Raw genomic sequence first — 18,390 nt, forward strand, 5'->3', positions numbered from 1 at the left:
ACTGGCAGCTCTTATGAGGTACCCATACAGAGATGACCTTCCGTGGAACCCTAAGCCTTGGAACACCATAGATGGGGGAATTAAGCACTTGAGAGACATGATGTATGGAGACCATGGTACTCTGAATCCTGATGAAATTCCTGTGGCAACAGGTCTTGCCAAAAAGCTCTTCAAGCCTGCTCCTCCTAATTATGCTACTATTCTGGCAAGCAGAATTGTGGCAAGAAATTATGGTGGAGCTCCTCCTACAGTTGGCCATTTCACTGACCAAATGAGACAACTGGAGGATAGTCTCACATGTGTTTCTTTGGTTTCAGCCATTGAAACTCTGGAAAAGTTGAGAATTGCATGAAAGAGGAATTTAAAACCTCCATATCCAAATTGGCATAGGGAGATAATTTCAATTCTTCATCTTCCAGATGGATACAAGCTTCAGCTGTTAGACATCCTCCAAGGAGGTAATTCCAAAACAGGACAAACCAAAGGTCATTCCAAAACAGGTCAAACCAAAACAGATAACAGAGGCAATCATGTGGGAGTATTTGGATAACTCTGTGTGATCAGTTTGGTGAGAACATGAACAGATGGGATGGTCAACCAACTTCTAATCTTTTCAGGAGATTAAGGGAACTGCAGAGTGGCAGAGCCCAAGGTAGCAGTACCAGAAGGGTGGCTGTTACTTCCTCAGTTTCCCAGAACAACTCTGATGCTCCAACAGTGATTCCAACTCTTACACTAGACACTGTGCTAACTGCATATGTGGATGTAATCCCCATATTTAGGAGGGCCCTGCCTTACGCCAGGGGGAGGAGAGGGATAATAGAGATAACAGAATCTATTGGGATTCGTACATTCAGTGGCCTAGCACTTCAAAATTTCAGAACTACAGGGCCTTGGTTGACACAGGAGCTCACTGCATCATAATACCATCAAATTATCAGGGATCAGAGCCTGTAACTATTCTGGGAGTCACTGGTGGATCTCAAGAGTTGACTAAGATACAGGTTGACATAAGTTTAACTGGTAAACAGTGGAAGAAACATACTGCTGTGACAGCACCTGACGCACCTCGTATTTTGGGAATTGATTTTCTGAGAGAAGGGTGTTTCAAAGACCCTAAGGGTTACAAATAGGCTTTTGGAGTAGCAGCTATAGAAATTGATGGAGGAAAGTTGAAGTTGTCCATTAGACCTGAGCTCTCAGATGAATTTGCATTTGTGGGACAACATGAGATAGGGGATATAAAGCTGCTGAGTGCTTCTCAGACTGTGCATCACAGACAATACAGAACCAACCGTGACTCTTTGGTGGAATTCACTGTAATTATATTACAAGTTCAGAACTCAGTGACAATCTCACTGAAGTGAACGCGACTTGGACTGTTACCCTGAGTGAGAGTGGAAGTAAACCTTATATTCTTTGTCCTCTTGTTCAGCATTGAACAGAATCACCCAGACTGCCATAGAATTTTAGTACAGATAAGCTCCAAAATATGCAGCAACTTTGATGTACCAATATAGATGCTGAAAAACTAAGTTCTATAAAGATGGTTTGGACTTTCCAGTCTTTACTCAAAAAAGCACAAGTAGAAAAGGCCAAAATAGTATTGCATTTGGTCCTACTATAAATATTTGGGTTTATATTTGCAAAACTGGTAAAACAAGAGTTTTATCACGTACATACTGCTTCTTTTCTACAGCACTTTGGTGTGGCAATGCCAGCGACAAGCAGTGTGAGCAGTCTGGCAGTGCAGGCCTGGAGCCTGACATGCTCAGCATAAGTGGAGAGCCAGCTAGCAGTGTAGAAAAAGTGCTGTGCCTGCAGCATGTAACTAAAACAAGGCACTGGTAGCTACAAACATGGACAGTTATCTTGGGACAACAGGACATGCACCTGCATCAACAAACCTTGCGTGTCGTTAGTAGTTGGACCAATAATCTGTAATAGTGCAATGTGTGGTCACTCATGGGGAACCAATGAAGCCATGCCAACAAGGCACTCTGAGTTTATATAAGTTGTAGAAGTTCCCTTGATATGCACTTCTGCCTTTCTTTCTCCTCTTCTTCTACAATTTACTTTACTGTGATATACCTGTACTACAGGCCTGCACCATAGGCCTGCAATACTGGAACAATACTCGATCATATTGGTCAGCTGTATTGATTCCAATCTCCGTTGCCCCCATACTTTGGAATGCTATGGCCATTCACAGGTGTCACAAAAGTGGTAGACAAAGAAAGGTGTATTCAAAACCTCAGTAGCAATGAGGTCAAAGAGCATTCTGATTTAAGTCTGAAGCTTTTATAACTTAAAAGTCTATTTTAAAACTCACAAAAACAAGGTGCTTCAAGAAAAGATTTATAGAACTGTACTCTTCTAAGTTAATATATTGCTCTCACTTTTCAATTACATCCTGCTCAGGTTGGAATCACAACTATTACTTGCTTGCATGAAAACAACATGGTTTTGCTTGTTTTAACTGGTTTTCTCATTGCTATTAGAAAATCACCTCCCCAACAATGCTGTAACAAACAATACGAATGTTCAGTGTCAGGTAAGGCTCCACTTGTCCTGTTTCCTCTGGGTTACGTGGATGTTTGATTCTCTTTGAAACTCATAAAAGGTAAATTGATTGAATCAACCTTTCTAGTCAAGAAGAGGTGAAAAGGAACACACATACACAGAGCCTGTCTTTTCTTCTTAGCTAAATCAGGAATATTTTCTTTAAAACATTTTTATGGCAGAGACAGACCAGTACATAGCGGCCATGGTTAGACATTCAGCATAGACTGACTCAGCTTAACTAAACAGAGGATGATTGTTTGTTTTTTTTCCCAGGCAAAAAGGAAATAATAAAGAAATCTGAAAAGCCATCTATTAACACTAAGAATCAACAAAACAAAATGCTGATTTGATTCAGAGGCCTGATAACAAGTGCTCACATAAGAGAAAATTCATGTCTCACAACATACACACTCGCGGAAGTTGCTTGAACCACAGAAGGATTAAAAATCATCTTCTCTTTGTGAAGGGAACTGAAAATTTCTTTGCTCTGGTTGGTCTAATTGTCCTCGCTAAATTTAATCACTGCAGACTTAATGTGCTTGGGAAAATTGGTGGTGGAATGGTTAGTAAAATCTTTCCCTGAGGATGGTACTGTAGTCACAAGGAATTAATCAGAATATGGGGGATATAACTTTGTAAGGCCATGTCCAAAGGTTTTCTTATGGTAACAGGAGAAACAGCATCTGGAAACCTGGCATATTTTCTGCTGTGTTACCTATTGCCGTAACACACAGATGATATACTATCTATTATATGTCAGAATACATAGCTGGTGATTGGGAAATCTGGGAATCAAGGACAGGATTTATGCAGAAATTGGGTCTGTGGAGTTTATTTTGTTCTGCATTTAGTATCTGCATTCTTGGCTTCAGTGAACTTGTCATCTGTGATCAGCGAATGATGTGACACGCTTTGCATAGCCATGACTCTGGAACTCTCCTCAGCTAGGTCCTCAGCTGGTTTCAAGAGTTATGCAGACTTCCCCAAACAATATTTCACCTTGCTGTCCACTCAGCTCTGGTAGTTGGTTTCAAAAGACACCTCTCAGTACCCCTCGAGGGACAGAAGAGCACGGTGAATTAATTTAACCTAGCAGCTCAATCTCCACAAACTTGCTACAAACTAATGAAATTACACGGTCAAGCAATGACAGACTTTTGCTATGCTTAAGCTCCTTTAATGTTAGCTTCAAACACCTAAGGAAACAAAAAGCTCTGTCAAGAAAGGCTGGTTATTTAATAGAATGTACAATTGTGGTGTTGTACTTAAGTTACAGTTTAGGTAACTTTTACCATTAGGTGTCAGACAGTAGGGGAAAAAGTAGAACAGGCTAAGACAATATATTTTCCTTTATTTGACCTTCTTGGATGGAAATCTTTATTAAAAACTTTGTATTGATATAAATCCTAATGAAAATGTATTTACTTTGCAATAGGTACTTTGTGCTGATTAGGTGAGAAAGGATTACCTCCTTTCCTGATATTTATAACACAGCTAATGATTTTCTTTGGGGTGAATAGCTCCTTATTTATCTTCAGATGCTTTCCTTGACAGGGACAAAGTCAGAACAAGAGGTCTACATTGCTTCTTTTGCTACAAGCTCAAAATTTGAGGCTGCTTCCTGTAAATGGTTCTGCTCACCCGGATATTCTCATGTAACAATCCCAAGGTAAGCTACAAACTTGGGTATGGGTGGGTGGAAAGCCACAACCTGGAGAGGCACCAATAGGTTGATAGTCAACTGAGTATGAGTCAGTAGAGTGCCCAGGTGGCCAAGAAAGCCAGTGGCATCCTAGCTTGTATTAGAAACATGGTGGCCAGCAGGGACAGAGAGGTACTCAGCACTGGTGAGGCCACACTTCAAGTACTATGTTCAGTTCTGGGTTCCTCACTACGGGAAGGACATTGAGGGGCTGGAATCTGTCCAGGGAAGGGCAACAAGGCTGGTGAAGGGCCTTGAGCACATGGCCTATGAGAAGCAGCTGAGGGAGCTGGGGTTATTCATTCTGGAGAAGAAGAGGCTGAGGGGTGACCTCACCGCTCTCTACAACTGCCTGAAGAGAGGCTGGAGTGAGGAGGGGGGCCAGCCTCTTCTCTTGGAAGACAGGCAACAGGTACAGAGGAAATGGTTTCAAGCTGCACTTGGGGAATTTCAGGCTGGATATTAGGAAATATTTCTTCACTGAAAGGGTTCTCAAATACTTGAATGGTCTGACCAGGGCAGTGGTGGACTCACCATCCCTGGAGGTGTTCAAGCATTGTGCAGACAGTGCTCAGGGTTATGGCTTAGTGTTGACTCTTCAGTGCTGGGTCAAGGGTTGAACTGGATGATCTTAAAGGTCTCTTCCGACCAAATACATTCTGTGATTCTGTAATATTGGTCACATTTTTCATATGCAGGGTGTTCTCTGTCATTTTGAACACTGTGGTAAAAAGACCTATTAATGACTCAGTTACCTTAAACCTGGTTTCCTTAAAATGTGCTACTCTGTAACTGCCTTTCCATTATAGTAGATTCGCTTTCAGAGTAGCTGTGTTTTGGAAAAGGTTTAAAACGTGATGATTCCTCAGCTCTCCGGGGAAGCACAGTTCTGCAAGAGGCTGCTGGCTCCTTGCCCCTGACACAGACATTTTGTAATACAGTCATTAGGACAGCTCCTTCACTCTATCATATTAGAAATTAATGAGTTCTTTTCAGTAACTTTACAAAGCCCATAAGACAAGACACAGTAAATCCTTCTTGTTTTACTACGCAGTGAGGTTTCAAGCTCTGATATAGACTGGTTTTTGCAGGATCACACACGAAACAGAAAACTGTCAGTGTTACAACTAATTTCTGTTCTAAACTTTATCAGCTGTTTGTCAAAATTTTGTGGAAATCCCCTCAAATACTAGGCACCAAGAATTAGAATTGCTTTCCTCTAAGTGCAATGTCTTATCCTGTTTCTCCTAAGCAGTATAATACACTAAAATTACAATGAACCCATATACATTTAGATTTTATATATGAAAATATTTTCAGAATTGCCATATGACACACTACACATTTCTGATAGTAGTAGCAATGACACACTTGTAATGGGAAGGCCCAGTGCAATTCCATCGAATGAGAAAAAACAAAGAAGACAGATTTAGTGGCAAGAGCATGCTTACCTTCATATGTTCCACTTTCTAAGAGAGCACCACTTTTCTCCAGTTCCATAAAATCTTCAACAGTGATGAAAATATAGTCCACACCAGGGACTTCCCCCTCCTTATGTGGCCTTGTGGTGCCTATAAATAAGACAAAAGAGACACTGTCAGGCACATGGCCTAACTGTAGAATGATCCTTTTCAAAGTTTTGGAAAATTTACAAAGTAAATTGCTTATACAACACATTACAGAGCAGGTTCTCCTTGTACTTTCAAACCCATATAGCTAAAGATCAAAAGAAGCAATTCTGCCACTTTACTCTGTTCTGGTGAGACCTCACCTACAGTACTGCATCCAACTCTACAGTCCTCAACAGAAGAAGGGCATGGACCTGATGGAGCCAGTCCAGAGGAGGGCCACGAACATGATCAGGGGGTTGGAACAACTCTGCTATGAGTACAGGCTGAGGGAGCTGGAGTTGTTCAGCTTGGAGAAGAGAAGGCTCCAGGGAGGTCTAATAGCAGCCCTCCAGTACCTAAAGGGGGCTACAAGAAGTCTGCAGAGGGACTGTTTCCAAAGGCCTGCAGTGACAGGACAAGGGACAATGATTTGAAATTAGAGGAGATTTAGATTGGATGTTCAAGCTCTTTACCATGAGGGCGGTGGAACACTGCAACAGGTTGCCCAGAGAGGTAGCTGAGGCACCATCCCTTGAGATATTCAAGCTCAGGTTTGACAAAGCTGTGAGCAACCTGATCAAATGGAGGATGCCACTGCTGACTGCAGGGTGGTTGGAGTAGATAAAATTTGGAGGTCAGAGGTCCCTTCCAACCCAACCATTCTATGACTTACTGAAGATGACTAAGGTATATGTGATACATGTTTAAATTTAAAGATCATGCAAGATGTTCTTTGGGTTCACATTACTTATTCTTACTACCAAAAATGTATCATATTGCTATTCTCTTTATGTTACTAGAAAGACCCTCAGTAATACAAGTCATTGATAGGTACTTCTATGACTTCAACAAAGCCTTGTCTACAATTCAACTGCTTCAGGATATTTTAAGCATTTATTTAGTACACAACATATTAATCTGTAAACACATCTGTAAGGATTATATTCACATTGTTTCAGTGCCTAAGTGGCCTTGATAAATGGCTAGGCTTAAGGGACCAAGTGGTTCAGATGGCCTGCTAACCATGTTGTCAAACTGCAAAGCCTCCTGTATTTAGTTACTGCCTCTATTGTCATCTCTGGATTGCAGTACTCTGTAAATACCAACAGACAATATTTCACACATGCTGAGAAGTGACCTAGCTTAGCTAGCAGAAGTTGAGAGGGTAGCAGGGAACCATCTGAATACGGCCTAATTTCCTCACAGTCCAATTTATTGTGGTCAGGTTATCACTACTCTGACTGAAAGCACTAAATAAATCACAATGCACTATTTGGAAATAGGACAGTTTTAGCTCCTCCTCAATCTCAGAGTGTTTGACACATCCTAGTCTATCAATTCTTTATCAATAATGTAGTGATAACATCACATTCTTTGGGTTCAGTTCAGCCGGCCATACATAGGTCTCTGTGGGATGCCTCAGATAGCCATGTAAAGCTAGCATATGTATAAAGAACAAAATACCCTTTGCATTGCCCCGATATGTAAAATTACCCTTTCCACTGCTGCAAATGCAGCTGTGAATCTCATACTGAATCCCACTCCAACAGAAATTTCTGTACAACAAAGAGTACACTAGAAGTGCAAAGGTCTCTCAGTGACAACGACAGGACTCTCATGCTCTCAGTGAGTCATGCTGGCCAGTGATCAGCTTTGCCAAAGCACTGGAAGGCCTTCACAATTGTCCAAATTACTTGGGGTCCATGGAGACAGAGACTTAATGATGCCTTCGGTTATCTGGATGGCTTGTCATAGACAACTTTCCTCACAGGCAGCCTGAATGAGGCAAAGACTGCACGAGCCTGAGAAATTAGTATTTCCGCAGCTAACATCAGGAATACATTACAATAGAGCTGTAAGACAACTGGCTTTATTTGTCTGATTCCAATTCCCTTTTCACCTCAATATTTCAAACTAAAATTCGCCTATTTCTGGGAATTTAATATTTGCAGAAACTGGTTTGTTAGGATTATTACTGTTGTGTATCACGGATGGGATGGTTAAAGCACTGAGACACTTGGATTTTTCATAGTTCTCCCTTATGGAAATTCCTATGGAACATTTTACCCCAGGGATGCAGCAGCACCCTCAAAGATCTCCAGATGAGAACTGTGCAGAAGCACAGGCATCAGATGTTTGATCTGAATGCTCTCTCCTGATGATTTTTTCACTTTCAAAGTCTGTTGTCAGGAACTGTATCTTCATAAAACATTTTGGCAAATTAAGGCTATGTTATTCCTAGACATGGCCCAGAGAAGAAGGTGACATATTAGATGAGTGCCCCTAGGTTACTATTTCTTCAATGTATCCAGACTGGGATTACCAGAAGCTTGTCAATCAGAAAAAAAAAAACAAGTTACATGAAATGTGGAAGCAAGCCCTGCTTTGATTTGGAAAGTTGGATCAGATGGCCTACTGAGTTCCCTCTCAAACTAAACGATTCTGTGGTATTAAGTGACAATACACTACGGTTTGCTTTAATCGCTTAGATATTCAGCAGCCATATGCACCAGATGCCTGCAAAATCTCACAGGAGGTCCAACAACAGACTCAGCTATTCTGTGCCTCTCTCCTTTGGTCAACTTACCTAGAAAAGTGTAATGGATTATATTTTATATTCTGAACTCCTCTCTTAAATTGGAAGCTAAAGACCTGACCTTCCTACCCCTGTGTGGTGCAGTCATTCTTTTAGATGTAGTACATGTATGATCATGTTTGCATATGTCCTGGACTATGAACTGAGAATTTGTCTAATTTTCCCCTACTTCAAATGAAATGCATGGTTGAATTCCAGACTAATTCTGTATCCCTAACAGCCTAACTCCAGCCTATCATCCAGTGGAATTGCTCATCACCTATCCCCAAGGTAGCCATTAGATATCCTGTATTTAAAGCTGCATAGATAACTGTTATCATCTTCTATAATGGTCCAAGCTTTCAAATAGTTTCTGTTCTTCTTTAATCTTCAACTAGTGGATTTTTGTGCAAAACACGATGACCTAGAAGTCCATTTTAGAATTGCCAGTGTGGTGTAGTATGCAGCAGCTTCTTAATTCAGTATCCCTGAATCTCGTTTTCCCACTGATTTTAATAGGTGACTAAATAGCTACCAGCGATTCTACACCACGTTTTCCTTCCTCCATTTCTCTTGCACCCTGTCGTTGCATCAGATCTCCAAAAATGGAGAAAAGAGCAAACTACAATCACAACTTGCAAGTCCTCAGGGTGACTCTTACCCCAGCTACAGAAGTTTCCATCTCCACCAGAACTTCAGTTTTCTCGATAAAAATCTTGCTGAGTTCTTTTCCCTTCTGTGTCTGTTCTAATTCCCTCAACCTGAAGGACCTGAGGTCTTGCAAATGGTTAAAGCAATTTCCTGGCTAATGGAATAATCAATAATTATTGTCTCTTTTACTCCTCCTTCACTCTGAAGGAACTGAGTGGTTGCTATTAATACATCTACTGTCTTATACCTTTCTGTGAGCACCACAGGGTTTGTAACATGCAGGTTTATAGACATGGAGACAGTTATTGGAGAATCTTAAACACTCATCAAGGTCTGCATATTGACGGATATCTATATATTAATCTTATAGGCCATTTTAGGGTTTCTTTGCTTTTAAACTAATGTAGAGTTTCTGATTGTAATAAATGTTGTCTTTGAATTACATTCATAAGGACAGACGAGCAGATCTAAAAGCTATGGTGATTCAAGATTTAAAATTTCAACCCTCATTATTACAGAAACACAACATCTCTTCTTAGACACCATCAAAGCTTAATAGGACACACTTACCACTGCTTATAATAGTTAGCCTTTTACTGGGATAAAATGAAAATAGGAACCCAGTTACCATGGTAATGTAGGAAAAAATAATCTTTGAATTCCATAACGAAATAATATGATACTTTAAGATCTTGCAGGATCAAAACTGGCAAGGGATGTTTGCACTGTGCATATTTATGACAAATTCAATCTATTGTTGCTGCTGGATATTAAGACACAAAATTAGTAGCTTGCAAATAATTATGAACACTCCAGAGAAGTGAGTGCTTACACACCATGTGTAGGTACCATAGAAATTACAGGAGCTTGGTCAATGAAATCTGGACTGATACTGACCTTTGATTTCATGAGCACTTTTTGAATCATTCATCAATTTGTTCTCATATACAACATTAAGGTAATTTACTGAGCAATTGCCTTGGATTTACAATTTCAAGATGGATAGTTGGTACAGTTTACAAATATTCAAACTACTTCTGAAGAGGAATTATGTGCTGTTTACACTAATAGACCTTTTTGCATACTGATCTACTCCTAGATTAATTTTCCAAATATATGGAAGTGAATAGGGCCTTAATGTGCTTATTTTTTTCAGCTGGGCAAAGAAAAATCTAACAAAGTTCATCAAGGAGAAGTTTGGAATCCTGCACTTGGGAACAACACCATGAATCAGTAAAGGTTAGGGACTAACCTGCTACAGAGTAGCTCCACAAAGAGGGACCCTGGAGTCCTGTTCATAAGATGGGACAGCAATGTGCTCTGGTCACCAAGAAGACCAATAGCATACTTGGGTGCATTAAGAAAAGTGTGTACAGCAGGTTAAGGGAAGTTCTTCTTCCCCTCTAATCAGCTCTAGTTACACCACATCTGGAACACTGTACAGTCTGGGCTCCCCAGTTCAAGAGGGAGAGAGAACTACAGAAGAGAGTTCAACAGAAAGCTATGAAGATGATGAAGGGACTGGAGCATCTCTCTTATGAGGATAGACTGAGAGACCAGGAGCTGTTTAGTCTGGAGAAGAGAAGGCTGAGAGGGGTCCTCATAACATCTACAAATGTCTGAAAGGTGTCCATCAGGAGGATAGAGCCAGGCTCTTTTCAGTGATACCCAGTGACAGGATGAGGGACAATGAACATAAACTCAGTAACAGAAAATTTCATCTCAGCATGACAAAAAAATTTTTGACTGTGAGAGTGAAAAAGCCCTGGAGGCAGGCTGCCAGAGAGGTGCTGGAGTCTCCTCTGGAGAACTTCAAAACCTGCCTGAACACATTCCTGCCCTAAGTGGCCCTGCTTTGCAGGTAGGTTGGACCTGGTGATCTCTGGAGGTCCCTTCCAACTCCTAGCCTTCTAGACTTCTATGAAAATATCACAGAATCGCAGAATGGTTTTGGGTGGGAAAAGCCCTCTAAGGTTACCAAGTCCAACCATCAACCTAACATCACCAGGGCATTAAACCATGCCCTGAAGTGTAACTGCCACATGTTTCTTGAACACCTTCAGAAAAAACCCCATCAACAAAAAATCTTAAAAATGCAAAAAGAAAAAAACCCAATCCATCTAAAGGGCTTTTATTACACATTCTATTGAAAATTAGTTCTCCAATTGTGCTCTGTACAACAGCTTGATGTGGAAAGCAATGCACCAGGCCATCATGCAGGATGGGAGCTGGAGGGATCGCTCCTGCAGAAACAGGCTGCTAGTCTTTAATATATTTCAGCTAAGCCCTTGCTACGACCTTGTATACACTTTGCCTTAGAAAAACTCAACAATGTTAAATTAGCTCTTTTGTTTGTTTGCCAAATTACTCTGGGACATTATTACTGTGAGGAACTGAACTGTATGGGAAATTATACCTATCTTCTCAAACTGCTAACTGCATTAAGCAGAGAAACACCACATTTGTCTCCATCTACTGAATTCCCAGATGAAGAGAATAATAAACATAATTTTCAAGTAAAGTGATTTTAGATGTACTACAAAGCAGGAAACTCCATGCATTTATGACCCTTCTTACAACAAAAACATAAAACACAACAGTACAAGCCCCTTCTTGCTATGGGTCATCAAGAGGAAAAGTTTTTCCTTTTAAGGGTGCAATAACAGCAGTTTGACTGAGGGATCCCTAAAAAGATAAATGCAGAACCAGACAAATGAGGTCCAGATTCCTGAATTTCAGGTGTAATAGTTTTGAACTGCATTACAAGAAGGTTGTTGGCAAGTATGATCCTGACAAAGATCTCCAGGTGTCATGGTTTAGGCCGAGCCCACACCTGAGTCCCATGCAGCTGATTACACAACTGCCTCTCCCTTCCCTCACCACACTGGGATGGAAAGGAAAATCAGGAGAGAAAGGCAAAGCCTGATGGGTTGAGGTGAAGAGTTTAGGACATCAGAAAGAGAGAAAAACTATTAGGAAGAACAATAATACCAAAGTAATAACATATGAAGTGCACAGCATAAAATGCATCACTGACCTTGATGGCCTGGCCTACCCTTTCCTCTCTTGTCTTATCCATGTGGTCCTGCCACACAGCACCACATCCACATGCTCAACACCCACACTCACCTGACCAGCCTTTCCTTATATAGCAGGCATGACATCAGTATGGTATCAAACACACATTGGCTGGTTCAGCTGACTGTCTTGGCTGTGGGTCCACTCAACTTCTGAGGGGGAAAAACATCCAAACCCAACCCCGAACCAGAACCGTACCACAGCTGGTTCATCAATTCAGGCACCACTAGCAATGGCACAAACTGTTCCACAGTGAGGCAAAGCCAGGCTTTCTCAGCTGCTGAACTGTGAGACTGCAGCATTATTTGCTTGTACATATTACTGTGGAGAAGTGAAGAACCTGCTTAAATCATACACAGTCCACAGTGCATCTTGAAAGTTCTTTCAGTGCATGTAATAATAATTTCTATACTGAAAAAATACCAATGTCCCCTTTCACTCCATGTATTTTACTCAAACTCAGGAAGCCAGCTGGCCTGTGCAACGTGTGTTTAAGAGTATATGTTAGAAGGATTTGTGAAGTTGTGAGCTGTCGCTACTAAATCTCTGAAAATATTTATAAATGGATTTTCTAAACCTACAGTCTTACTTGGAGAGGCTTTAAAGGATGTGGAATAGGCTACCATAGAAACCATCCACAGATGTATTCCTAAGCAAACTTATTTTAGCTGTTTTGGAGTTTATGTCAGTAATGGAGAAGGGTTAATGAATTAATCAATACTATGAAACAACAATAGGATTTTAAGGGCTATTTATTGATTGGGGCAGATGGCATACAGAAAAATAAGGGCAGTTTATGCTTAAAATGGAGAATCTAATTAATATGTATGGATGAAATATAATAATCTGTAATTAAAATGAGGCAGTCTTCAGACACAAGTCTGTTCTCTCTGTAGTTTTCTACTGTACCTCTGCATAGTATCTATACAAAAGGGTATGGGAGCAAGAGTCAATTCAGTGCACATAGTTTCTCCTGCATCAAAAAGTACTTTGGAAAACTACAACAGTAACAAAGGATACAAGTTACTCAGTTTGCATTCTCTTCCAGTGTATAGTTTGTTTTGATGGTTTTATCCCTTAGCATCACAGTATCGCCAAGGTTGGAAGAGACCTCGAGGACCATCGAGTCCAACCTGTCACCACAGACCTCATGACTAGACCATGGCACCAAGTGCCATGTCCAGTCCCCTCTTGAACACCTCCAGGGATGGTGACTCCACCGCCTCCCCAGGCAGCCCATTCCAATGACCAATGACTCTCTTGGTGAAGAACTTTCTCCTCACCTCGAGTCTAAACTTCCCCTGGTGCAGCTTGAGACTGTGTCCCCTTGTTCTGGTGCTGGTTGCTTGGGAGAAGAGACCAACCCCTTCCTGGCTACAACCACCTTTCAGGTAGTTGTAGAGGGCAATGAGGTCACCCCTGAGCCTCCTCTTCTCCAGGCTAAACAATCCCAGCTCCCTCAGCCTCTCCTCATAGGGCTTGTGTTCAAGGCCTCTCCCCAGCCTTGCTGCCCTTCTCTGGACGTGTTCAAGTGTCTTGATGTCCTTCTTAAACTGAGGGGCCCAGAACTGGACACAGTACTCACAGTACTTAGCTTTCACAACAAAAGGTGTCATACACAGCCAAGTCTCTGCACCGCTCAACAGGTAGCTGGACTTGAGCTTGGTGTGGTGAGATACAGTGGCACTCACGTTTAATGAACAGGATTCAAACAAATGAGGAAGTGACTGTGCAATAGAATCATTGCGCTGTGTGCAACACCTCTAGAAGATTCACAGCTGAAATCCCTGATGGTCAATTGGTATCCAGACAGCAGAGCAAATGCTGAACTGAGACACAGGGAATTGCATTCCCTCAGCAGGGATCCTCTTAGTGACAGACAGGACTTTTTATTGTGGAATGCCAACACATGCTGCAGGAAGGCTTTGAGCAGAAGTCATGCTGTGGAATTGCTTCCCACAGCAGCACTGCTCTGTCTGTGCAGGTATAGGTTACAGGCTATTGAAAGTTGTACTTCTCAGGCATGTTGGCATGGCAAGGACATGTTTTTTGTCTGCTTCTAGAGTAACAGAAAGTATCTTGTTACCTTTCTCCTTCCACCTCTTGTTTTCCTTTACAAACAGCACAGGTAGGTTATAAATTATAATGATGTCAACTCCTGTATAATGCTTTTCGGTTCCTCATCTTCATCCACTGTTTCTCACAGGGAACAAATTGTTGACTGAAATCTGAACTTATGAAGTAAATTCCAAGGAAAAGCAATGTTTGAGTCCACTTTAAAACAGTGGGAGAGAAAATGTATTCTCCTTTCAGGTAAACAAATGCATCACAGAACACTTCTACTGTGTTATTCAGAAAAGAAATGTATTATTATGAAATTATCTGAGTGTTTATATTAAATTATTTTCCCTAAAACATGACTCCTCACCAAAAAAACAGCTGTTTGAAAGAGATTTCTTCCCATCTGTTTTTAGAAGGAAAGAACAAACCCTATTTTCAGCTTAACTTGCATTAAACAAAACCCAAAAAAAAATCATTCCTCAGTAACAAACTAAATAAATTATTTATACAAGAGTCATCATTTTATAGCATACTCACAAACTTAAAAGCACATGCTGCAGATTTAGATACTGTGCCTATCTTCAAGTTTTAAAAAGAAATTTTAAAAGCCTTGTTCATTTCTCTTTTGAAGACAGAAAAAAAAATCATAAAAAAAAAAGCTTATATTTAACTTCAAAGAAGTCAAAGTGAAGGTGAGGGAATAAATGCCACATAATTCTGAATGCAAGAAGGCCCACTGCTATTCTTATCTCCTTCGGGAATTATTTCTGAGGTGTAACTACCGCACTGGTGAAGGTCATTTCATGAAGACTACATGCTCTAACTATTGGACAATTTCCCTGTTTCAGAAGAATATCAGTGTTATGTGGAAAGTTATGTCTGAATACGAAGGGCTTGGAACAACCTGAAAGATTTCAGTTCCAAGTGTGACCTTGACATTCTTCTATTCAGCAGTGCTGAAAGAAAAGTTGTTGGTGAGTGGCAAGTATTTCTCTGGTTGGCTAATTAAAATTGCTGCTTTTTATGTACAGTGAGACTTTTCTGATATGATGAGTTGTAATGACCAATCTTGAAACACTCAATTCAGTAGTAATTAGGGATGAATTAACTCCCCTTATTTTAACTCCAAATAAGTAGCAAGAGCTGGCATATGTTGCTACTGATGGTAACAGAGGAAATTAAAAGTACCTATGTAAAACTGAAACATGTAATAGAATTATATTATATAATTATATTAAAAGTAATTACATTATTTTTATTTTTATGGATGTAATGAATTACTTTTTAAGAATTTGCAGTTGTATGACTATGTACAGTACTGCTGTTGCTATTTCATAGTAGTCAGCTCTCTGACCCAAGTTCTAATGCAATGCGGTTTTTTTGGGGCACCACATTAATACAGTGGTCTCAATATATACAAGTGCCACTGCATTCAATAGTGGTAAAATCTGAGATATAACGTGAAAATGGTCTACATGACACACATCCATTACCCAATAAAAGGCTCAAGCTGTTGAATAACTTCATGTGCTTGTCAAGATGCATGCTTCATGTTCAGCCACTACAGTGCTGCAAGGTCCTGTTATTCTTTGTCCAGCAAAGGAGAAAGAAAATGAAATGAGGGGAAAAAAAGAAGAAAAACAAGTTCCATTTTTGAAGTTTTTTTAATGCCTTTCTTTACTAACACAATACTATTCTGCTGCTCCATCCTAATTTTCAGCTCCTCAAAGGAATGTCCAGGATCCACTGATGGTTTCACAAGTATGCTGATACAATTCAGTGCAGGACTCTGCTGTACAACTGAACCTCCAAGTCCTGCTGTATACTCAGCGGAGAGTGATTTCAGTTAGCCTGACACTTCTACCTCCTGCAATGACTTCAGAAGACATTTCAGATTAGTGGCCTTCTGCTGCTTAGCCTCCAGTGTGTGTTTAAAGTCAGGTGAGGTGAACCCTAGGTAAAGCATTTTTGCACTAGGCCCCAGCTAAGGGGCTTTCAGTATAGAAATCCAGCCAAGGCCCCTTGAGATCCATGGTGTTTTCTCCCAACAGGTAATTAATATACCCACTAAGAAGCTTCTAAAATTACAAAAATATCACTTTTCTGGAAAACACTTTTCTGCAATATAATCCAACATGGATTCAGGAAGGGCAGATCCTGCCTCTCCAACCTGATCTCTTTCTATGATCAGGTGACCCGCCTGGTGGATGTGGGGAGGCCTGTGGATGTGGTCTACCTAGACTTCAGCAAGGCCTTTGACACCGTCCCCCACAGCAAACTGCTGACTAAGCTGTCAGCCTGTGGATTGGACCACTACACTCTGTGCTGGGTTAGGAACTGGCTGGAGGGCCGGGCCCAGAGAGTGGTCGTGAACGGTGCCGCATCCAGCTGGAGGCCAGTCACCAGTGGTGTCCCCCAGGGATCAGTGCTGGGCCCTGCCCTCTTCAACATATTCGTTGATGATCTGGATGAAGGGGTAGAGTCAGTCATCAGCAAGTTTGCAGATGACACAAAGTTAGGGGCAGATGTTAGTCAATTAGAGGGTAGAAAGGCTCTGCAGAGGGACCTCGACCGACTGGACAGATGGGCAGAGTCCAATGGGATGGCTTTCAACAAGTCCAAGTGCCGAGTGCTGCACTTTGGCTATGGCAATCCCATGCAGAGCTATAGGCTGGGGTCGGAGTGGCTGGAGAGCTCCCAGACAGAGAGGGACCTGGGTGTGCTGATCGACAGCCACCTGAATATGAGCCAGCAGTGTGCTCAGGTGGCCAGGAGGGCCAATGGCATCCTGGCCTGCATTAGGAATAGTGTGGCCAGCAGGAGCAGGGAGGTCATAGTGCCCCTGTACTCTGCTCTGGTTAGGCCGCACCTTGAGTACTGTGTCCAGTTCTGGGCTCCTCAGTTTAAGAAGGACATTGAGACACTTGAGCGTGTCCAGAGAAGGGCAACAAGGCTGGTGAGAGGCCTTGAACACAAGCCCTATGAGGAGAGGCTGAGGGAGCTGGGATTGTTTAGCCTGGAGAAGAGGAGGCTCAGGGGTGACCTCATTGCCCTCTACAACTACCTGAAGGGTGGTTGTAGCCAGGAGGGAGTTGGCCTCTTCTCCCAGGCAACCAGCACCAGAACAAGGGGACACAGTCTCAAGCTGCGCCAGGGGAGGTTCAGACTCGAGGTGAGGAGGAAGTTCTTCACCGAGCGAGTCATTCGGCATTGGAATGGGTTACCCAGGGAGGTGGTTGAGTCATCGACCCTGGAGGCGTTCAAGGGGAGATTGGACGTGGCACTTGGTGCCATGGTCTAGTCATGGGGTCTGCGGTGTCAGGTTGGACTCGATGATCCTCGAGGTCCTTTCCAACCTGGGTGATACTGTGATACTGTGATACTGTGTAATATATCCCCAGCTACCAGGAGAGAGCAGCTCATACTTAGAAGGAATTTATCTGCTGATAGGTTGGATTTGCGTACATCATTGCATTCACTTAGGAATGATGACCTCAGTCAGCTGTGATTGTTTCAAATGATTTCTGAAGTTCCCAAAAGTGAGAAAGCCTTCTGGCTCTCATTTGAAAACCATTTTACTGACAAATCTGGCAATTCTTCAGCCAGTGTCAATTCCAACAGGTAGGTCTTGTTATTGATACCCTCAAAGTCTAATAGTTAACTAGAAGCTTTCTCTATGAACAAAATGTGATTCTCAATCAAAGCATAAAAAGACAGGTAACCAACAACAAGCCACAAGAATATAAATTAGTTTCTAAAATATGGAATAAAATTCTAACCAGGAAAAGAACTGACATACCAAACTAAAATGTCTTCAGCAGACATCTCTTTTTGACCTTACCCATAAGAAGGGATGCACAATGCATGTTTATTTCAGAGAAGTCAGAGACATTGGATATCTCTCAGACCACTTTTAAGCCCCCAAATTAATTACGTCTGGATATACAGCACAAAGGAAGTAGAAACATTTGCACTGACTAAAAACAATGATGAAAATCCAGAAGAACAAAAAAGAAATAGGATGTTTCTATCTTGAAGAATGTGTCGGGGAGAGCTGTTTCTCAGGACAACTTTTCAGCATCATGATCCTTTGATCTTTTCTAGGATAGATGGTGTCCCTACACTTACACTACAGAGGTGACCTGCTA

General features: G+C 41.5%; 1 protein-coding gene across 13 annotated transcripts in view; it reads right to left on the reverse strand.

Annotated features, from left to right (window-relative positions):
* Nucleotides 1-18,390, reverse strand: part of MAGI2 (membrane associated guanylate kinase, WW and PDZ domain containing 2) — a 693,860-nt gene that overhangs the window by 289,369 nt on the left and 386,101 nt on the right. For all 13 annotated transcript variants that reach the window (XM_068167566.1, XM_068167610.1, XM_068167558.1 and 10 more), the window contains one exon: nt 5,719-5,838. In XM_068167566.1, the coding sequence (XP_068023667.1) occupies nt 5,719-5,838 (120 nt within the window). The remainder of the gene's footprint in view (nt 1-5,718; nt 5,839-18,390) is intronic.

This window comes from Melanerpes formicivorus, unplaced genomic scaffold (genome assembly GCF_026170545.1).
Source record: "Melanerpes formicivorus ecotype bairdi unplaced genomic scaffold, bMelFor1.0.p_v2 SCAF_3, whole genome shotgun sequence".
In the NCBI taxonomy this organism is placed as follows: domain Eukaryota; kingdom Metazoa; phylum Chordata; class Aves; order Piciformes; family Picidae; genus Melanerpes; species Melanerpes formicivorus.